The sequence below is a fragment of the Caloenas nicobarica genome, chromosome Z (genome assembly GCF_036013445.1).
Source record: "Caloenas nicobarica isolate bCalNic1 chromosome Z, bCalNic1.hap1, whole genome shotgun sequence".
Classification (NCBI taxonomy): domain Eukaryota; kingdom Metazoa; phylum Chordata; class Aves; order Columbiformes; family Columbidae; genus Caloenas; species Caloenas nicobarica.
This window is the reverse complement of record NC_088284.1, coordinates 91,475,624-91,499,382: the sequence shown is the minus strand read 5'-3', so window position 1 is coordinate 91,499,382 and position 23,759 is coordinate 91,475,624. Positions and strand designations below refer to the sequence as shown.

At 38.3% G+C, this 23,759-nt stretch overlaps 1 protein-coding gene across 3 annotated transcripts in view; it reads right to left on the bottom strand.

Annotated features, from left to right (window-relative positions):
* Positions 1 to 23,759, bottom strand: part of ARHGAP29 (Rho GTPase activating protein 29) — a 52,384-nt gene that overhangs the window by 15,412 nt on the left and 13,213 nt on the right. For 2 of the 3 annotated variants that reach the window (XM_065656826.1, XM_065656827.1), the window contains exons 3-5: positions 11,677 to 11,820; positions 4,077 to 4,173; positions 3,568 to 3,640 (exon numbers count right to left, since the gene is read on the bottom strand). In XM_065656826.1, coding sequence (XP_065512898.1) covers positions 3,568 to 3,640; positions 4,077 to 4,173; positions 11,677 to 11,820 — 314 coding nt within the window. Of the gene's footprint in view, positions 1 to 3,567; positions 3,641 to 4,076; positions 4,174 to 6,191; positions 6,454 to 11,676; positions 11,821 to 23,759 lie in introns of those variants that run through there. The other variant, XM_065656828.1, reaches the window with a different exon arrangement.

Genomic DNA, 23,759 nt, shown 5'->3' with positions numbered 1-23,759 from the left:
TAGTAACACATGCTAATGAAGCCTTGATGATCATTACAATCTGACAGAATGTAATCCAATAATAAAAGGAATTTAGCACAAGATTTCATCCCTACTTCTGTCCTCCTGTTGCACTTTTGTACCCCTTTAATTGTGCAAGTTGAACTATTTGTATGACTGTGCTGTAAATCAGGCCCCTGAACAAATTTAAGTGAATAAGAAGGTTACCTAGTAATCACCCCCCCCTTTTAAAAAAACACAAATAAAACCCCACACAACCTTGCACCATTTTAAAGGAATAAACTATTCTTGAAAACAGAAGCAGAGAGCAGGCACAATACAAAGGCCGAGAAATAGCTGCAAAATGGCCTTACGCTTTACAAGAACAGCTTGTTTTCATTTTAGATTTTGATGCTGTTTTATTTTCAGAATTAAAGCTAAAATGGAGCATAGTAACAATGATGTAAGTTGTTTGTTGGTATTTTTGTTTGGTCAGTTTGTTTTTTTAAATATAAATGAAAACCGATCATAAATCACACAAAAATCCCTGAACAATCATTGTTTACTTTACAGTAAAACCAGCTTTTCCATATAGCAGAACATGCAAGGTATTAATCATCAGTTACATCAAACAGAATCAGACTACAGTCTAAAGAAGAGCCCCATTCCAAAAAAAGTGAAGACTACCATAATTGCTGTACAATACAAGAGAGTTTCAGGAAAATGGAAGGGCTTTTCAGAACAGGTGGGAAATCCAGCCAAAGCTGTCCACCAAACAGAAAACAAAACAAAACAAACCCAAACCAACAACAACAACACAACCCACAACACAAAATGAAAACCAACCCACAACCAAAACCAAAACCCAGCCACCACCTGAATTTAGAGATGCATCAATATTTGGTTGCACAGAAAGTCTGAGCATTCCTAGATTTACTCCTGATTTGGGTGTAAAGCATTACTGTCTTCAAGTAGATTTTCAAGTGTTAGATTTTAAAGTGTTACCAAAGCATACCATTGTTAGGGAAGGACAAATAAGAGGAGGAAAAAAACCCCATGCTTTATATTAGCTCAGGAGGCACTTACAAATTTGTGTCCTAAAAATTGTTTCCCATTCTGTAAGACCTAAATCATTTCACTTCTGAGAACTGTTCACTCTTTTACAGTAATTCAGCCACACAATCTAGTTAGGGCAGCTAATCAATGCTCATTCATCCATCCACATCACCCCACTGCAAATATGTAATACCATGTTTTAAAAGCAAGGGCATGGACAACTACTCTATGTCCTACCACTTATCAGAACTTGACCCATACAGCTTGCCCTCTCAAGCCTCTAATGATCCAGCCCAGTGCGCCTAGCAAAAAACCTAAACCCCCAAACCAAAAAAACTTGACTTACAGATAGATTTCACTTCTCAGCTTGAACCAATCTCTTCTGCATTTTTTCCCCATTACCCAAGAACTCTCACCCTGACAGATGTCAATCTCTGCAAACATTTTGAAAATGTCATCCTTCTCCTTTATTCTGCTCTCAGATCTACATAGCATCAAATAGCATTCAAGCAGCTTGTTGAGTAATGAAAGGTCAGACATGCCTGCCTCAGCTCTTCCAATGTATTCTAAAGCTCTTCTGTTTTTAATTAAGAAATATCTTTGCATCCACCTTGAACTTCTGGTTGTACTACATGGACTCAAATGAGAACAATTACATTTGCTAAGAGGGGGTATACATATTATTTAGCTTAAGCTTCCAAGTGGAATGCCTGAACTGAAGAATGTAGACTCCCCTGCAGTTAAGAGAAGCAAGATCAGCCCACCCATCCACCCCCTCCCACTGCAGAGCAATGCTCAACAGCTTAGTTAGGGAGGTCCCTAACTTAACAGGCAAGTAAAACCTCTCTCCTTAATTAACCCTCGAAGTGCTTACATGTTAAATTCTACCAAAATGTTATGCTCTAATATTTTTAAGATAAAGCTAACTGCTATGTTCAACCACTGAATGTACACATCTACAGGAATGAAAAGTTAATACAGCTAGTTAGGTATTTTGCATTTAACTCCTCCTAATACTCAACTCCTAGTTGGCCTCCAATTTCGTCTCTGAATTGCAAATCAAAGTGAAATGCTTTATCTGTTAAATGTGATTTTATTTACCTGAATGAAAATGCACTTAAATTTAAGACAGATTTTCAATAAATCGAACCATATTATTCTACCTGCTCCAAAAGTTGTAATTGTTCCCTTCTACACTGCAAAAAGCAAATGACACTACCAAAAAGGGCTTTTAAATATGAGGTAGTGACTTCTGGAACATCTAGAATAGAATTCCTTCTTCATTTCACTAATTTCCCCTGGTCTTCCACTACACTCATGTTCAGAAGAGTGATCTTTTAGCCAAGCATTCACTTCACAATACATAGGACCATCCTGTTCCACAGGAACACATTTCTGAATTGCAAAACCATTACAAGATTAAAATGTTGCCAAATTCAGCACCTTCCTTCTGCTGGTGAGCCAATTAGCTGCAATAATACTTGCTCAAATAATCTCATTTAAGTTAAATGAGATTCTGCCTTCTATGCTGTTTTATTTCATACTTTCTATCAGCAACCTAATCCTCTGATTCTAAGTCCGCTGGAAGCTGTTTTCCAAGTAGCCACTTTCCTGTCCATGTTGTTCGCAAATACAAGTTTTGTAGAGCTATAGAAGCAGAACTTCTGTGATCATAAATCTTTCTCAGATGTGTTTTATCAAACACAGTGACAGTTCAAAAAGACGACTTCTCAGCTGTAGCTGCACAGCATTGCTATGACCAAACCTGTACGAAGGAATGCTAAGCCTTAAGTAGTTTCAATAAAACCTTTAAAAAAACCACCACAATCTAAAATTTGACCTTGCTATGACTTAGCTTGTCATACATACCAATTATCAACTGCATTTTCCATACGTGTAACTTTTACTTTGACTTGACTTACTTGAAAGTCTGCTTCTAGATGTATGAAAATTCAGAACAGAATTTGACATTGCGCATTTTTTAATTTCACTTTCAAAGTGTTAAAAGTGGAGTTTAAAATGCTACTGATTCTCTTTGACTACCTATACTTTGACAGTGCTATTTCAGTTCTCTTAGTGAATTGTCATTGAAACAGCTGCAGCACAAACTGAGCTCTGGAAGAAGAAAAGGTTATTTTGTAATTAATATTAGTCTTTAAAAACCAAAAAGAGGTCATGAAACTTTTAGCTTTTAGGTCTAATAGGTCTATTCCAACTACTCCAGCGTGCAAATCATTCAAGTATCTTAAAGTATTTTCACTTAACCAATTTAAAAACCTCAAATACAATTACAGCAGGTTATTATTTACATATTTGACTACTAGTCCCATTGAGTCATCACTGGCATTTAGAACAGCAAATACCTTCCAGTATCTGAAACCTTAGAATGCATTTTCTTCATGGGTTTAACCTCGTTTTAACACTCAGAAGACTCCAAGTGTCCCAGCCCCATGTTGCACAGAGTTTCGGTGGAAATGAAAATGTCCTTTAAGAGACATAATTCCACACTTCAAGAGAACGTGTTTAGCCTACCCGACTTCTCCGAGATACAGGAAGTCCCAATGACGAGCCATTGTCTACATCTCCCATAAGGAAGTCTGAAACACTGCCAGAAAAACAAAGAATGGTGTTACTTCATTACTGTACCTTGCCAAGCAATTTCAGATCACTAAGAACAAAAATTCAGATAGTGTTTCTAATATCCTTTAAAAGTCCTGCAAAACAATTTTTAGAAGTAGTCTTATTTTCCCTGCAATTTCTTTACCATCATCAGTTTCCTTGTTGAAAAAAAAAAAAAAAAAAAGCAGCAAGCCACCACCACCAAACAGCCAACCAAAAAAAACCCGACAAAAAGCCCAAACAAGCAAAACCCACAATACTCAAACAAAGCAGTAAAACTGTTCTGGATGTGGTTAACTTAAATTAGTTTATCAGCTAATATTTGTCTGAAAGAAAATGAAAGTTTTTGTTGTTGATATTTAGTCTTACTATGATTCAGCTCCACTGAGCTCTTCAAAACCTCTTTCAGGCTTCCAAATTACCTGTTTCCAAAGGTGAATGCCAATGTTTCAATGGAAGAAAATATTTCACCGAAGAGTTCTCTCTTGTTTTCTTCGTTAACTTCTTTGAAATTCACCGCTTCAGAAAAAAATGGAAACCAAAGGGTGAGGAGTGGGGTCAATCAAGCAAGTTTACTAGCCCTAAAGAGAAATTTTATATACAAAGTCTCCTACAGAACATGCAACATTATATTTTTCTGAACAACTGAAATAACACAGTTTTTAAAAAGCAAAATGCTAAAGGAAAGAAATTAACACAATCTAGATGCTTCCTTCAGTGAAATCAGATTACTTTTTCATTTCCTATATCTTCCCACTTCAGAAACAGCTTTGTGTGGGGACATGATGGCAACATGAGGGGAAGAGAAAAAGTCATTTACCAGAAAGAGTTGAATCACATAGCAGCAGTAACACCACAAAGCAGCTCACAAACATAGCCAAATATTTGAAAAACTGTTTCTTTTCTGGGCAGAAATTTCAGAATTCAGAACAGGAGCAGTAGTTTATGGGGGTGCTTCCCCCCACAACTATATGTGCTCCTGTGCATATATCTGGAACAAAGGATTTCTGGCCTGCATACAAACAGAAACCTATCAAAAGATGCTGTCCATTGCAAACCCCTTCAATTATTAGCCCCATCACCCAGCAAAATCTCCTCAGTTTCACTTGCTAAAAGTGGGGAAGAAATTCAGCAGAACTATTGTTGTTCCAAAAAAAGGAAAGGGAGCATTCCTGGACAAACTAGATGGTTTAAACTGGTGGTCAAGACCAGTATTTAGGCACTCAACACAGAGCCTTTAACATGCGCCATGACAAACGGGAAAAATGAGACGAGCAATGACTCACCTAGAGTTTCCATTAACAACTACTGGACAAGGGGAAGTGGGGAGAAGAGAGAAGACAAAAAGCACAACCATTTCTGTCTGTTTCCAGCTTAACTCATTATCATTGGAGACTGTGAAATTTTTTGTAGAGAAGTCAAGTACACTCCTTCGAGCCAAAGGTGAGCCCTCTGGAGAGGTTTTCAGAGTTTTACGCTGGGAGAAGTGACCATTTCACATTAGTATTTATTTTTTTAAAAGCTTACTTTTTTAAAAGCAATGTAAGATTCTTAATTATCTAGGTACCTAAGTTATATTTACGATCATCTGTTTCAGAGATACTGCAATGAGACAGCTATTCATCACTTTTTGCAAGACGTCCGACAATGTTAATTTATGTATCCTTCTCACATTTCAAGCACAAGTATGGAAATAATGGACCGCAATGACTTCTAGAAGTAGCAAAAATTAAATCACATTAAAATGTTGTCCATTCCATACACATTTTCTTAGTAAATTAAAGTAACAGACTTTAATCTCAAAAAGTATTCAAACTTCCTGCCAGGTGCCTAAACATTAATGGGTAACAAAGAAAGTACAGTAATCTGCTCCCCCATTAGACTTCCTTCGTGAAAGGAAAAGTTTTTAACCAGTAAATTAACACAGCTGAATCCATTCCTTTTTCCATGGCATGCCGACAGCCCCAATCAACATTTTTATAACAACTATTTTATACAAGGCTATTATAGAAAAATATGTATTCATCTCATTGGTTATTTTCACAATTACTTGCATATATAGAAGAACATGTTGTAATAAGCCTACAGTAATAACAAAAACAAATCACCACATATTACAAAAATATTAACAGTCTCTGTTGCCACAGTTCACTGCTACATTAAGGCTTCTCGTACCTCGTCATTCTTCTACACCTCGTAATTACATTAAAAAAATGCCTGTGGCACCTTTGTTTGAAGTGAGACTCAATAAAGCTTCACAGATGATAATTTTTAACTGCTTTGTAAATAGCACTGGATTTTTTACAAAAATTCAGGTTAGTTGAGGACCTCAGCTTTCCAGAGATAATGCTGCTCATAAATCTAAACGTTGTATTCCAAATCATTAAGAAACAACAGTTATTACAAGATCTATTGATTACCAGCCACTAATAACTGGAAAAATCATTCCAGTGCCAGTGTGAAATGAAAACAAAACAAAAAACCACCAGCACCTAAAAGGAACCAACAAAAACTGTCTATACATTCAAAGCACTTACCACTGAAACTTTCGTATATCCATTAGCTGTATTGTCTTCAGAGAAAGAGCACTTCTTTCACTTGGCTAATGAGACATCACCAGAGATAGCCTCTCCCTAAAGAAATACCGTCTAGTTCCCCCTGCCTTCCTGTCCCAGGAAGACTTCTGTTAAGCTTTACACGTTATATACCAACCAGGTAAATCTGTTCTTTTCAGGATCCATCTCAAATCGAATAACCAATCTTAAATTTTTCAGAATTACCACTTCTCCCCAAAAAGGTTAGTCCAAGCTCTCAGCAATTCAGTGAAACACACTGCTCTTTCTTCTAGCTTACTACCACTGGAATGCTGATGTACTTAACATCAACTTTAAACCATGCACCCTCTTTCCCCAGGACATCCTGACTGCACACAATAGCTACTGACAACAATGAACTATAGTGATCTTTCCATGTCTGGAAATGACAGCTAGCTATCTATAGTTCTACAGATTTCAAAGCAAGTATACAACTTAACAACACTTTTAAGTAAGACTTCAGATGTCACATAATGAACTTTAAAACACCATGATAGAAATACATTAAAATCTGGAATCCGGTGCCTGAAATGCAAGCCTAGCTTACATTCAATTGGATCTCTATTTCCAAAGCTAGGAAAGCTTTCTTCAAACTAGAGGTGGGTTTGGGAACCTCATCAAAATGCAGCAAGGTTTCAACCCTTGGGTCATGCCTTCAAAAGCGTTCTGAATCAAGCACAGAACAGGTTGGGGAACGAGCAACAGCCACAGGAAGTCTTGGAAGCCAGAATCCCAGATGCTGAAGTAGCAGCTGAGGACACTTGAGCAAAGCTTCCCAAAGTATGCAGAAGAGGCTGTCAGCTGTCAAGACCCAAGTGCAACCAGGGCCTTTAAACAATGAGCTCACAGTGACTGCAGCACATCACACACGCTTCTGTGATGCTCCCCTGTCCTCTTCCCGGGAGGACAAAAAACATTCCCTCCCCCAAATAGAATTGAAATACTTATTCTGATTACCTCTCATCTTTAAAAACATGTGTAAAAAAATAAAAAGAGGGGAGGAACCCAAGTAAAGAGTAGTAGTATGCAGACTACAAAGAGGCAGAAGAATACTCACAGTATCTCACCGCTAGAGAGGACCAGCAGGCTGTCCTGGCCCCACCGTTCTACTTTTAGCTCTCTGTGCCATATAATTTCACCAACCGGTACTTACTACCAAGTCTGGCAGCCTCCCCAACTTTAATTGGATGTCAACAAGACAAGTTTGAGGAGGTGCTTCCAACTCTCTCCGTAATAACTTTTGCTCTGAATTTGCATCACAGATAGACCAAGAAAGTCAAAACTACTTCACCTTGCTAGAGGTATTTAACTTTGATGCAGAGCTATTAGAAAAAAAACATACCTAAAAAGGGAATTTCTACAAGACAAGTGCAATTTGCAGCTTTACCAGGAATATGTGTTCATTCTAGTGATTCAGTTAAATCAAAAGGTGCAATTCAGAGCAAAAGAACAGTACAAACTTTAATTCAACATGGGATTAGGAGAACCACGTACTCTGTGGCCATCAACTATTTAAAGATACTGAGTGGGAAAACAACAAGTATGAGTATGATGGTGTGCCAGACTGGGAAGTGCCTTCCAGAAATAGGAATATAAACAGATTCCAGGCAAGATGCTTCAGTAAGTCTCAATTCTTCCAGATCAAGTGAGGTGTCTCAAGTTAGCATGGATGGGTAGTAGAGTCCAAGCAATTAGGCCCAGTGAACCATGTCATGCCCAAGATATAACCAGATAACCAGAGAAATCAAGTGTGTTGTTTTTTTCCTTTAATTATTTATTTTTGTTCCCCCCTGCAACGCTTTCCTGCAACCTCAGTCTAAAATGGTGAAAGTCTGACATCATCTGTTCTGCCAAACATAACTCTCAGTAGCAAGATTAAGATAACATGCTATAGCTAGTTTTTCCTTCAATCTGTCCAAAAGTAAAAGCATTAGACATCCAAAGCAGAACTACAAGCATGTTCATATCATTCCCACTGAAAGACCTGAGAAATGACTGAGAGGCTTGAAGGAGGGGCACAAGCACTCTAATTTTTGGTAGCATTCAAAGCATTCCCACTTGCAGTAACTTGAAGGGGGTGGTCTGTCCAGACTGGACATTACATTTAAGTCTCAGTGCAACTTGTCATACTTATGAAAATACTTTGCAAGCCGGAGTGACTGACAGTCACTGGTTCCAAAGTTATTTTGACCGATTTCATTAAGAAATTCATTAAGAAGAGAGTCATTTGTTAAAATAACCATTCATCCCTATGTGAAGTTCCAGCTACAAACTAGATTTGAAACCCTGGCATTATGCAGAGATTCAAAAATGTCTTTCTAGAACCTAATCCAGTTATGCTTTTATTTCTGAAGGGAAGTAAAAAATTACGTGTAAATCCCAGCTTGTTTCTATTTCATCCTCTCCTAAATAAACATCAGAAATTTTCCATGCCAGGTTAATCTTCTTCCTAGTCATAAATCTGACTACAGATACAGGGCGCTTCCACATCTTTTTATAGTTCTGTCCTCCAGTGACAAGAAACAGATGAATCAGATGAACTTTTTTCATAATGTTGCATTAACACAGCCTAGGAAGACAGAGGAAAAAGGATACTGGTTTTGTCCTACCAGCTCCTCACATTCTTGTAGCTTCCTGTTTATTCAAAAGTTACACTGCTCCTCGTGAAATAACCACAGCTGAAAACCTGTGAATGCATGTGTTACTGACAGGCCACTGTAAGCAAACCTGAGGTCTCATAGGCCTACAATTTACCACAACATGGTGTATTTTTACTTCAGTTTCCTCAGTTCCAGCACTCATACACTTCAGTGTGAATACAAACACCGAGCAGTATGATCCTCACACAAAAACCAGCTGTAAAAACCAAACTAAAGAGAGAGACAAACTGCCTTCACATTTCCCACAGGTGATCCTGGGGGAGGTAGGCCATTTTCATGCTGAAAAGGTTCTGCTGTTCTCAGAGAATTAGCACTGAAGCACCAGTCTGAAAGAGCTGACACCCTGTAACTCCCCGTTTCCATCTCCAGACACATGAGGAATACAATACACGGTGGGGCAAACAGCAAGAGGTGTTACTACAGTCTTCCTGTGAAAGTACTTGTTTGTATCAAAGGCTACAAATATCAAGGCATTCTTCGAACAATACACAGTGGAGTTAATTTCAAAATTCTGTAATCACACAATATGCACAATGCTTTTCTAACAGTAGTCTGTCTTCCCATACAGACAATAATGCAATCCCATCATGACTGTAGCTCCTCAAACTCAATATACTAACAGTGAATGAATGCTACAACACAAGCAAAATGTTACTAGTTAGTTTATTTCAAGTGTAAACAATTATATGCACTAAAATCTGTTTGTGGGGGGGAAAAGCTAAAAAGTATTTGTGAATATCTGTATTGCCAAAGAAAGGCTTAGTACTAAAGTTATTTCCTCTTCTCACTACCAAGAGAAATGAACAAATCCTAAAATAACTGTTCAAAGCACAGCTACTCATCCAACCATGCAGAAACAGATACATATAAGGGAACATATTAAACACCATTGCATCTGCCCAGGGTTCAGTGCTATCGAAACTGTATGATGGAACAGTGTGCACCAAGAAGAGAAAAAAATATATAAGGCATCACATTTGAAGGTTGAAAATACTCTGGAGGAATGGATTATGTAATTCGAAGTGCTTAATTCTCACTTCAGAAATAGAAGGGTGGAAATCTAGATCTGGGAAATTAGTTCAGCACTAGAACTACAGAAAGTGACCTTGGACTTATCATGGACTTTAAAATCGAATACAAAAATTATCAAAAAGGACAACATAATTATGGAATCAATCAGCAATGTTATCGCACGAGACAAGGAAAATAATTCTGATGCTTTACTCTGCAATGGTAAACTTGGCCAGTATAGACAGTGATCAATTTGAGGCATTGCATATCAACAACCCTGATAAACTATATAGTCCAGAGAGGATAAATATTATTGCAATAGTTTTTGGAAACATGATTTAGCAAAGGTTGACGTAATTTGACTTACTTGCATACCTTAAGTCATGTCTCCTCAACTTTTCTTAAAGAGCGAGCAGCTGAATGTTGTCCCATGTCCACTGAAATTAGCGGGCAGTGGAAGAGACACAGTAATCCCATCATAGCACTTAAGCATGGGAACAGCTTGTCTAAGGTGGATGTAGAATTATGTTCACTAAACATTTAACCTGTTCTCATGGATAAACATCTGATTACCATTGTACACATGTACTTAACTCTTCCCAAGATCAACAAGACAACCAGCAACCTCTCAGGAATACACTCTGCATTTCTACTAGTATGTACATTTCTCTAAAGCAAGTTCAGAAGTTACAGAGTTATAATCCTGTGATTATTTCAAATACCAGGGACAGACCTATAGGAAACTACACGTAGCAGGGAGAAAATGCAAAGTGGGCTGTTAGCACCTGCCAAGATCAAACGAACTGGCAAAACTATATATCAATAGGAAGGATCCCTAAGAAGCTTGGAAGAATCCAAACCAGGAATCAGGCAGCTAAACACATTAGCATTTTAACTGATATTCCTATTTACTGAGTCAGCAGTGTATGTTCAGACATACTAAGATAATTAGGAAACAAGGGGAAAAACCCTAGAACAAGGAAAAAAACTAAATTATGCATCTCTGAGGGAGGAGATTTAGCCTACTCGAAGTGTTCTCCATGCCTCATGGAAGAAACTGTAATGGTTCCACAGTAATATACTGGACTTATTCCATAGCAGGGACAGGAGCAGTCAAAGGCTGCACAGAAAAGAAAGAGCTATGGTTCATGGGGCTGGAGCAACCCTGTGCTTCACTATCTGCATTCATCTGACACGCAGAGGACAGCAGCAGCAAGGCCAGCAATAGAAAGTATTAATGTATATGTCTGCAAGGCTTTTTTGTTGCTGTTTACACCTTTACCACACTTATGATCTGTTTGTGGAATTTATAAGTAAGTTTTAGGCCATTCAGATTTGGATTGCTCATTTAGATATTTCTTCACTTGATATAAATACAGCACCTTCCCTACAAATTCACAGAACTAAGCAAAGATTTTTGGCACATCTCTAAGTGGAAAAATGAGGGGTTTATCATTCTGTGATATTATTCTGCAATACAAAGGTAAAGAAAAGCTCAAGACCAAAGGCCTGGGCTTTTGGAACTCAGTGTGGGTTTGCTGCTAGCTTCCAATAAGCAGAATTATATTACATCAACAGGAGAACAAGCTATTTAATATTACTTTTCACGTCGAGAAGGTATTTTTGAACAAGTATCAAGGTATTACTATTAAAATCCCTGTTTCTTCTGTATACATAAAATCCGTAACTCCAAGTCAGAGTCAATCATGTCACTAATTACAACTTTCCAAGAACAAGAAAGATAGTAAATTCCTTACCTTTTACTTTTGCAATAACTGTTCCTGCGGCACTAAGAATATCAACTGAGTTTAGAGCCTGATGTTTATTTATCACTGCTTTCAAAACACGCAGCAACTCCCCCAGGCGTTCATGCACTACCTGATGCAGGCCATCTTGATTTTCTGAAAAAAGTAAAGGAGAAACTACATTAAACCAGTGATTTAACTCCCAAACACATTACAAAACACTTTGATGGTGTTCAGCTGCACTGAATTCTAGACCATATGGAAGCTGGGCCTACTTAGAACAAAGAAGTTGCTAAAAAATGTTATACTAGCATTTGCCAACAGTTTACTTGCAATGTTGTATGCCATTTACATATAAATTCATTTTTCCCCAAAAGTCAAGCAAGTATACTTAAAAAAAAAAAAGGAGGGGGGACTCTACACCAATACCCTAAGGTTTCTGAATTAATTCAACTTTTTTTCTCGTGTCATTTCACCAATCACCCTTTTGATAACTGCATATCATCAAAAAGAGTATCAACAAAACCAGATCCAGATTGCTCATTAGATATTTCTTCACCTGATACAAATTCAACACGACTTCTTTATATTTGAAGAATTAAACCAAGATTTTTGGCAAATACTGGCTAGGTTTCAACTCAAGTGTCAGTCAAATCTTAAGTACCTTTAGTATATAAGCCTAGATCTACAAAGGTCTGTCTTTAAGCATGTCGGTCCTGATAAAGAAGTTGAACACCTAAATTATGTTGTGAAATTAGGCCTAATCTAGAAAAGTTTTCAAACGAGCACATAGACAAGGCAATGATTTTTACAGCATAGGCCTTTTGCTATGCACCCCTTAATTTCACTCTCACACCTTATTTAATAAAAAAAAAAAGAAAAAAAAGAATCCTTGTTGCATACATGGCAGAAGTTAAACCACAAGCTCTTCCGTTCTGTTACAGAGGAGGTGCTGGTGCACTGAATTAAAGTTTCACACACGCTAGAGTGCTGCGTTGCAAGTTGTGGTAAAAAGCTTTCAAATTCAGGAAAGTCTAGCTTATGAAAAAGAAAAAGAGGATCTAATACAAGCTGACTCACTTCCCCACCGAGCAAAGAAGAATGGCAATTCTGTGTTGTCTGTGGCCATAACAAACAGGTCAATACAGACAATTACAGTACAGTGCAAATTGATCCAGTGTTCCTAAGAGAACAGTTTCAAATCTGAGCCATTTTGTTCTGGCTACAACACATGACATATAGGCTATAGGGATCTAGCCTACATTCTAATTTTCCTGAGAAATGAACAAAGTACAACATGACATGTGAGCACAGTATATCACTACTGATAGGCGGGTAGATGAGGGGACTACACACAAATTACAAGTCTTCTAGGGACCACTGTGCTTCAAGCTTTATCTCCCTGCATGTCAAATATCAGGAGATTTTTTTCGACTTCGACTGGCTTATACATGGTAAAAGGAAAAACCTTGACTCAGGAAGCAGACTAAGGCAAAAACTTTATCTATCATTCACTGGCACTTTGCATGTTTTTTCCTGCTGGAGGGGAGTAGGAAGCTCTGTATCCTTAATAGGACACACAGAAATCTAGGAAAACCCATCTTATACAGCAGTACATTGAGAAAGCTCTATGTAATTTACTAAAGAAACATAGTTGCAGCTTTATCTTCATTTACGTGTATACGAGCTTTTTAGCTGGGGACTCAAACACAACAAAGGCAAATAAAAGTCAAGAGCCTGGTACAACTAAATGTGGCTGTGATTCAGTACATACAGGTTAGTAGCAGAGGTAGTTTACGAAAAACGCACATTGATCTAAAGGCATACTATAGCTCCGAGTTTGGAATTTAATGAGGAAAGCAAGCCAGGCTTGAAGCAGTTTCCATGCAAGCAACAGTAGCAGAGGCTGAGACCCTGGATAAGAGATGATTTACAGGGCATATGAAAGAATTCTAGAAAATCATGAAAGCCATGGAAATAGTGGGTAGAATCAACTGCTTACCAATGTCTTTCAGCTAAATATAACACACCTCAGATGATTAAACAGAGGAAGCAGGAGCCAGATTGAAAACAGAAAAGGGTGATTTTTCATGTAAGAGACCTGCGGAATTTCTTGCCAAAGCACAGCATTGACAGAAGACGTTTACATGGAAACATGGAGAGACTGGACAAGTTCTTCTATGCTTCCCTGTGGATTACTAATGAAACAATAAAAGCCTTCCCAGGTCAGGCCATGGGTCCAGCTCGCCTGTGCCTTACACAGAGAGGGCGATGCTGCTCAGGAGACAAGACTGGCCACTTTCTGCAGCCCAGTCCACAGCAGCCACGGCTGCGGCACCAGTTGTTCTGTGCACTTCAGTAACTGCTTACAGACCTGCTCTCTTCGAATTTGTTGAATTTGGTTTGAACCTGCCTCCACAACTTCTTTCCACTCAAATATTCCACTCTTTAGTCTACTGAACTATGAAGCATTGTACTAAAACAAACAGTGTAACCTGCAACAGCCCAAGAACTCCCCTAAGCAGAAAGAGTTCAGAGGATGGGAGAAGTATCATACATGCCCAACTCATCATTTTTACTTTTCTCTAGCTATTCACTTTTAACACTCATTGGAGCCCAGACACTGAATTAGACACAGACTTAGTCTGAGCCAGCATAGCCGTTGCCACCCTCTAACACTTGGAGAAATTCTATAGCTGTCAATATGAAATCAGATAATATTAATGGTACCTTCAGGCTTTAATCCATCAAAACCTCAACTGTAGTCCATCAATGCAAGAATAAATGCTGTGGGAGTACCAGGCAGCTGTGGGCAAAGGCAATGGGGAAAAGGAAAGACAGCAGAGCTGTATTGATGCCCACAAACTCAAAGTGGAACAGACAGCATAGAAAATATAGCTGAAAATTATAGTCACACATTATTTTCCAGAAATAGGATATTAAGTAAAGGTAATTCCAATTAGTTCATTAAGAAACACGTCTGGTGTACAGACTTCATTTTTGAAATACTGAAGGAGGTAGTCTATGGAGACAGTGCCTCTTCTCACTCTACAGCTTTCTTGTAGGCCTCCTTTAGGCAATGGAAGGCTGCTATAACTCATTGGGACTAATGACTTATATTGGTAGGACTGAGGCAGACAGGCTTTTATGGAGACATTTGAAAGCCATATACCACAGACCCTTCCCATCGGCTGTCTCTGTCTAACCAGAATATATGCAGTTGTCACATGAAGGGCATGAACAGGACTAGAGATAATCTGCATAAGTGCACCATTTGGCCAGAACTACATCTCTTGCCTAGCCAAGATGAAGATGTCCCTGCCTTCTGATCCACAGACATCCACTTGTGGCTGGAAAAAAAAGAGTTCCTAATCATGTGGTCAGGAATACCCGTGAACATATCCCAGACCCAGGTCCTTTTGGTGACATGGTGAGTAGACTTTCGGACCCCTAACAAGCTGGGGCAGGAAACAAAGCAGGAAAGCAGCGAAACAAATCTACAGATGACTGCCAGCCTGAAAGTCCTCAGGAAGGAGTGTGTCACAGGCATGACAAACTGCATGAATTATTCTGGGGAGTTCAGTGTGATCCACAACTACAGGCTTGTCATTAGAGGGTAAAACAGCCTCTTCAGGTTCCTTACAGGTTAGGTCAAGGCAAAAAAACCTCAAAAAAACCCAAAAAACCAAACATACAGAAGACTATTTAAAGCGTAACTGCTCCCAAAATGCAGTTTCTTAGTATTAAGATTTTATATTTTACCAGATTAACAGAGCCAGAGAAAAAAAACCACAATAAGTGGGAGAAGATGAGAGAAAAAACTTCAGGGACACAAGCCTCTTTAAGTCTCAAATAGAAGCACTAAGCTTCAAAGGGAAATGCAAGTTAAAAACAACTGCTATGAGATGTTCATCATACCATCCAGAAGAACACTATCACTAAAATAATGCATTCAAGCATGAGATTAGTTATCTGTACTCTCAAAAGCAAAGGTCTGGCTACACCCAGCTGAGATGTCTTTGTATTCCATCACTATATTATTTGTTTACAAAATACCTGAAACATTGTTTCTTTGCCTCCATAAGACAAAAGGTCTGTGACACAAGTGGTGCATGGGGAGGGTGGGGGCAGAAACCATCAGGAACCGCAACTACGCGGCATTCAGCAACTGACGCCCGCCAAACAGACACTAAACTAGAGATTTCCTGTTAAGGACAGATTTATAAACCTCAGGTAGTAACATAATCCAAATACGCTACATTAATAGAAACACAGTTTTAATACTAAGGAGTCCAAAAATGGCTAAGACACCAAAACAGCAGTAGACCAAATACTGTTTATTGTGAAAAGAATGCACGAGGAAATGTGTCTCCAAGTTCCTGCAGCAATTCCATCTGAGTTAAGCAGTCATAAAAATCAATATTTACTTTCAGTTTTTCTTCTCTTCCTTGTCTCACTGTACACATTCATTTATCTACGTGAAGTCAAGCAGGAAATTCCTCCACCAGTGGATGCTATATCGGGTTTTAAATCTTTCCTGAGCTTAATTACCCAAATTGCAATACCATCGAAGCCTAGCTAGTACTCAGGTCCAGAGGACTGCAACTGCCAGTGATCCTGCAGCACAGAGGACCAACCTGGGCATGTGACTCCAGCTGTTTGCTTAGGTGACTACAGACTCCTCAAAAGAAAAAACAGAGCTCCTAAAACTCCTTTTACTCCTAAATGTAAAGGCAACGACACGAAAGGACACTCTGTAGAACTGGAGAAAGAATTGGGTAAGAGAGGCTGTAGTCAAAGCTGACAAATCTAATGCACAAGAATGATACAACAGAGCAGCTGGGAAGCCTGGCAGTGTCAGCCGAGCCATCTCAGTAGCACGCTGTTGGCATCAGCATCCCACTCTTCGATGGTTTCAGTCACCGCGTTTTACCATCACTCATCTATCTTTAATGTAAAAACAACATAAGATACCGATTTTCTAATCTTAGCTATTTCTCAACAGGAAGCCTTTGTTTAGTAAACATTAGCAAGCAATAATGGCCTTACAGCTATGGATTCTGTTCATGCAAAACAAAATGTGCTCATCAAGCTCGTCAGTGCCAATTACTGTCCCTGCCAAGTCAGGGCTGGTCACAACACACACAGCCGGGAAAGGCACTGCTGTGTCACTCAGCTGGTATTCTTCTGTCTGACCTGATTTACTGTTGGCCCAAACATTTCTGAAGCTGTTTGTTTCAAAAAATGTTTGTCAGGACAAGCTTAAATGCAGTCTAATCTACAGCTTTCCCTCCCCATGGCCAATGCCTATCCTACGCTGCTGCTCAGACCCATAAAGAAGATGCATTTACCATTCTGCTTACTGATTCTCCACATAGAACATTAACACTTTCTAGTAGCAGCAGACTCTCCCTCTACTGTTTCCACCAGTCGTCAGAGAAAGGGAACCACTAATACAACTATTGTTTTGCCATGGCTAAAAGTTTGTTCAGAACTGAAGCTGGTCACACTGATGAAGAGGGAAGACAGGGTATCCATCTAGATAAACCAACCGAAAGGTAAAACATCCGTGAAAAATTCTTGAATTCAGATTACATATGAGAATTTCAGAGCAAATATTCTAGTTCACACTCTCTAGTAAGGTCCTGCTTTCCATATGAAGCTTCTTACAAGTAGAAAGATGTGATTATTTACTTCATGCATTCAATAGCTTTCAAGAATGTTACACAAAGTGAAAGATACTACCAGTGTGGAACAACCTCCCATGCATACTCTCTACAGCCACAAGCTTATATACATAGACCAGTGTTTCGACTATGGGAGGGAACATATATAAACTCATATCAATTGTTGTGAAAACTTTGCTATAAACAAGGTAACTTGTGTTTTTGCACAAATAGTTTCTCTGCCTGCCTTTATGAACATGATTAAATGCCTTGTCTTTGATAAGTATCTCCCATGAACTCACTCACTCTTGTGGATGTTACTGCTAGTTTAAGAAGATTAATAAATGCGACTGGATGAGAACACTTAAATGCCAGTTGTGTTCAAAGCCACTGGCGCATAGCCAGTGGCAGAAACCAGCCACCACCCTCAGGTCCAGTCCTGGTTTTGAGAACTGCCTTTGTAAATTGCTGCTTTCCTGGGACCAGCTGAGGAGTGTTACTTCAGCTCCTTTTTTACTTCCACTGAAATAGAGCAGCCTCAATTCTGGTTTTAAGTACCACTACAGGTGTTCTGCATAAATCCTGAACTCCTTCAGAAGAAAGGGAGAAGCCAGACAGATAGTCTTGCAGGGTGGTGACGAGAACAAGCACACAAACTGGGAAGCCATTTCTCCAAAATCTCAGTATCTGGATCCAGAACTTTTTATTAAAGTTTCGCCTTACAGAATGCAAACAGTCAGCTCCTCATCGCTTTCGATCTTAGAAGGATTCAGAGGAAATAAATTTGAGTAATCAACATTTCAATCTGAAAGACCAACATCTTGGCTGAAAGACTGTTAACTCTTATTTACTAATAACCTCATTTTTGGCATTAAGGTAAATTACATCCTGTTTCCATTACATTACACAAAAGTATTACATGGTATCAGTAGTTACACCACCTAGGTCAGTGGGGAGGAAAAAAAAAAGTCAGCATTGAAATGAAGCTAAGCCAAAGTAAAGCAACTTTAAACTAAAATCATATTACTATCATCTGCATCAATGTCTGTGTTGTGTACTAGGAAGCTGTCAGCACTCAGTTCAGAACCTGATCCAGAATATGAGATTCTCCAGTGAGCACCAGAGAGTAGGCAAAACAATCACACAACAATGAACTGTGTGGAAATCACCTAGTTACTCCATCTGCAGTTTGGGAAACACTCTCAGATTGACCCATCATTTTATTTTTGCTGTCCTCCCCTATCAGCCCCGCTCTAACATGATTAACAGCCTGCTGTATTTGTCTGATTTGACAGAGGTCACCATCACACCCAAACCACAACAAGAACTAATCACACACCCAGTGAAAGCATGTTTTACACTTTGGTTTGACTACACGTAAAGTTGACCTATGTCACTGCTGTCTAGTATCAAGGAAGCTTTTGGAAGGCAATAAATATATGGGCTAGATGTGATTTTCATTGATTGTAGAGGTATAAACCAAACAACTTTTTTCCTTTAATGGTGGTGTAGATATTTTATTTGTTGGTAGCCACAGTTCAGGAGTAATAAGAAAACAGCAGTCTTAGTTATCATATTTCTTCCTTTATTTGGCTGTATGAACATGCTGCAGATGTAAGGAATGAAACATTTTAACTAATCGAAAAACAAAAACTCAAAGATGTTCTGGAGTAATTTTTCCTTGTAAAATCTCTAGCAGGGCTGGAAGCTGCCAAAGGCACTAGTGAAGTCACTACATTTCAACCCTGTGTTATGATGCAGAATTAGAAGTTACCTACCCATGCCTATGGCAAGAAAAATCGTACTTGAAGCTTTCAAAATACCAAGCTGGCCTGCCCAAGCTCTTTCATTAATCGGTATCATGGCAACCCTTGTTGTCATGGCATCATTAAAAGACACTACACCAAATTCATACGGTCTTTGGCAACACGTGCTCCAGAATCCATTGCAACCAATGTTACAATCATATTATATTGCAGAAAATGTGACAATTTATGGAAAGTAAACAGTTAAGCAATTATTTCAATGAAGAAAAATCTAAGGAACTTGTGAGGTTTGATTAGGAATGAGGAAAAGAAAGGCATGAAAGTAGTAACCCAAGCCCTTACCTTTGACATAAAAGCATTAAGGCTTGGGAGGATTTTTTGGAGAAGAATAATATATAGATCAAATTCAGTAGAATGCATGGAAGTTTCCTGCAAATGGCTTATTGAACACAGTATATTGAAAGTAGTGATGCTTGATTTATTATATGCAAATAATGTTTTTATAATACAAGAAAGGATTTAGCATTTGGCAAGTTAGTTGCCTAGTTACTGCTAAGCTACTAAATTTGAACTTAAAATTAGCTTGTACCAACTTAGGTCACAATTAAAAAGCACCTGCTATTTACATTTTTTTATATTTTACAGGTAGAAGTTCTGTCCTGACTTTTTGAAATGAACAGGGCGAAAGTGCAGCCTTGCAATTTTTGCAGAAAAATTGCTCTTGGATAAAACACCAAACTTTCCCCCATTAGTCCAGCCTTCCAGGTAAGGCTTCTAGCACAATGAGCTTTTGTCGTGTACCAGAAATACACAACCAGCCCTTCTTAGATTTGTCATTTGCTATCAGGGATTGACCAAAATATTAATACATCAGTCTGTCCATTTAGACTTGACCATTAACCATGCTGACTAGCCCCTGTGATATGACCTTAAGCTATGGTGGCTTTCATTTGGTTTTAAACTGGGCTAACATTCCCACCCCATTTTAATTATGGACCTGTTCTGTACTACTGAAAAGTCAAAACTTATGTAAGAAGTCCTTGCCTATGTAAACAGGGCAAACCAAGACTAGATTCATTTTCAGAAATTAAAGTTGTAAAAAAAAAAAAATTCAAGATGTCTTAAAAAATCATTTTAAAAAGTCAAGAAAATAGATGGTGTACATGCAAAATATACAGGGTAATAAAAATCTTATAATTCTGCCTACATTGAAAGCAGTTAAATATTTTCATCATGTTGGTTTACCAACTGACATCAGCAGAACAGTTGTTACTTCACATTCATTTCACATTTAAATTCATAGATGAACTCCCATTTGTGTATGTGGGGAAGCCTTTTGCAAAAAGCCTACCACAAAGCAGCTTTTCATTAATCTATTTCACTATGCTGTATGCAACATTCCTTCAACTTTTGTATTCTACTATGCCTTGAGATTCCAGTCAACTAACCTAGATGTGTTCAGCCATGCAGTTTAATCTTTAGAATACATTAATCTTTTATTAACCCAAAATATAAAGACATGAAACCAGTAATGAAAACTGCTGGAGTTTCCTTATTTACCTGTTTCTGACAAATGAGGGTGAACACACCATGGCCACTTTAACCCCTGTTCATTTCATTTCCCTGAGTCTTCCAGGAGTTTAAGAATGAAACTAGGTGAGGATAATGCTTCAAGCACTTTCAGAACACAGTTTAAGTTAGAACTGTAAATTGTCAAGTGGACGTAAGACTACATTCTTTATGATGAATACATTTGCAATAAGCTTCAGTCACATTTCACCATAAAGTCATATCCAGAAGGATTTGCGAATATACTTTTAGCAGTATGCGTGTGCTACTTATTTCTTATTCAAGGGCATTTCACTAAAACCTAGTAGTCCCCGGACTGAACGGTTGCCAATCGAAGCCATTGTTAAAATAAAATGATAAAATTTTTATGCTTTAAGCAACTATTTTCCTTGCATATTGGTTCAAGTTCTGAAAACATATGAAGCAATGTTCATTCAACTTTCACAGCACAAATTTCTGGAAAAAAAAAAAAAGTCAAAAAAGGAAAGATCATCCTCAGAAAGTTGACCTTACCGTATCAAACTGGCACACAGAAGGGGTAGTATGAAAGTTTTGTTTTATTCATTCAAAAGAAAATAAATTTAACCTTTGCTAACCCACATCACGAGATTATAAAAAAATACTTAACCTTTAACTCATTTTACTTTTAGTCTAAAAATACTATTTGTTCTACATGGCTGCTCCTTGTACTTTTAGCCTAAGTCACTGAGTGAAGAAGCTATTTGATTGCTGCCAGCCCACCTAGTTTTCAAAAGACCACACAAAACCAGGATTATGAGATTATATGGTGTTAAACAAGAGGTGCATTACTTTGTGCATCTCTTTTAAAGGACCTTTTAAAACACAATTACGGACTGCTACAGGATGTGATAGCATTCCATTTCTGGTTTGTTGATTAAAAGAGCAAACTTACGCAAAACCAACTTAGGTTAAGTGATATTCAAATCACTACAGTAGCAGACAGTACATTACTTGTCTAGAAAACCGGTGAACATAAAGGATTAATTATTTGAAGTTCCAGCATCGATGTCCTGCTGAAACAACCACTCAAGAGAGTAAAGCCTGACTATATATCTTGCACAGGTGACAGAATGATGAGCCATTTGAATGCTCAAAAGGAAATACTTTCAAAATCTTCCCGCTTCCTAGATTCAGAAACAGTCAATCCCTTCTTCTATTGAATATTTTGGTATCAGATATTTCACACCAAAACAGCTTTGAGAATTTCATCTGAAAACACTACAACACTGTCATTATAGCAGTAATCGATGTCACACCAGCACTTTCATGCCCCAAAAGACAACAGTAACTCACAGCACAGCTCACTACGCATTTTAATTGAGTACTATTTCTTCATAAACCTTGCAATAGAAAGGTGACCAACCACAGAATCTGTTTCCTTTATGGTTCTGGATTTACACAGCTGTTTCCCTCTTGTACCACTGAAGTTGTCATTCCAGCTAGTCAATGCTAAATTAAAACAAACAAACAAACAAACACACACCAACACACCACAACCAAAGCAAAGGATGTGCAGGCCAGTAAAAGCTACAGAATGTGAAAATTATAATAGAAACAGGCAGAACTTGGTCAACTACCTATTTGAATAGTAGCCCCAAGCATTTAATTTTTCATCCACTGGCACGCAGCATCTGATGTTATACAACAAGCTTCTCTTATTATTAAGAATCTAATTTATTTATATGCTCCAGACCTATTACTTTCTTTCTAAATTAAGTTGTTAGCCACCTTCTCTAAAAATCTCATGTCCAGTCATCAGCCAAAGCCAGCTCCATCTAGAAAGACTCATCCATTCCTTGCTTTTCAAACAAGGGCTAAACATGAATACCAGAGAGCATTTAATTTGGCCGCTCTGCAATCGTAATCTAGCTCTTAGTTTCCTCTTCTTCACCACCAGCATAAACTATTTGTCATGGTCACTTCCTCAAGGCTCTTAGTTAACTGTCTTCACTCAACTCTCCCAACTCACAATTCACATATGCTACTACACTTTCAGATAGACAATTTGCACCTTAGCAAATGAAGCACTATCCCTCCAAAAAGCTGCTGCCTCCAAGTGCCCTTCTGCTGGCAGCGATTAACCTACTTGTGTGCTGAGACCACAGCCCATTGACCACTACTGTTCTGTTTCTCTGCATCTCCACTTTTAGTGATTCCAGTAAACATTTTTTCCCCATTCTTGTCAGCGTTGAAGAACTTCTGGACAGACTTTTTAGTTCCACAGTTGTAGCAACATCTAGAACAAAGTAGGTTACATACAATCAATGAAACAAACAAACCCCCACGTACCACACACCCCTATAAAACCAACCAACCACAAAATAACTTAGGCATCCTAACTAAAGAACCAATCAGCCCAATATCTAATGCTAATGCTTCAGGAATTCCCTGTGCATGACTATTACAGCAACATCTTATCTTACAAATAGAGCTAAGAATATGCTGTAGTCCAAAAGTAGAACATCAACTGAGATGTTAGACTTGTTCACAACACAGAGCCCTAAACCGATCACACCTGCATGAACTGGAAAAAATTCAATACAATGCTCAGAGCAGAGCACCCTTTGGAAACCCTGTGCTACAAAACTGAAATTTGGCCTCAAATCCTAAAGATGTCAAAATCTCTTGTTGAAAAGGCATGGGGTGAGAGAGGACACACTTGTGCTTTAACTCTAACACACAAACATAATTCCTGCAAATGACTGATCTACAATCCTGTGATTCATTTTAATCAAAGACAACATTATTTTCAATGCATCTTAGCTAAAACTTTCTCAACAGGCCTTCCACATCTTGCAGATTCCTAAAACTAGAACGGGATTAAGACAGTACAAGCGTTAGAAGAAACACTTCATTTTTTCCAGAATAAGAGCCTGCCTTTCCATTTAGCCTTCACAGTATATGTATCAACATAAATAATATCACAGTTGTTTTGTCTCATAGATAAGTAGTACCAAATGAACTGCCACAACACCCACCTGTGCACCCTGAATCCAAGTTAAACACAGCACAAAGAATCAACACATTTGAAAAAGGGATCATGCTATATTATTACAACAGCTCTTTGGAGCTA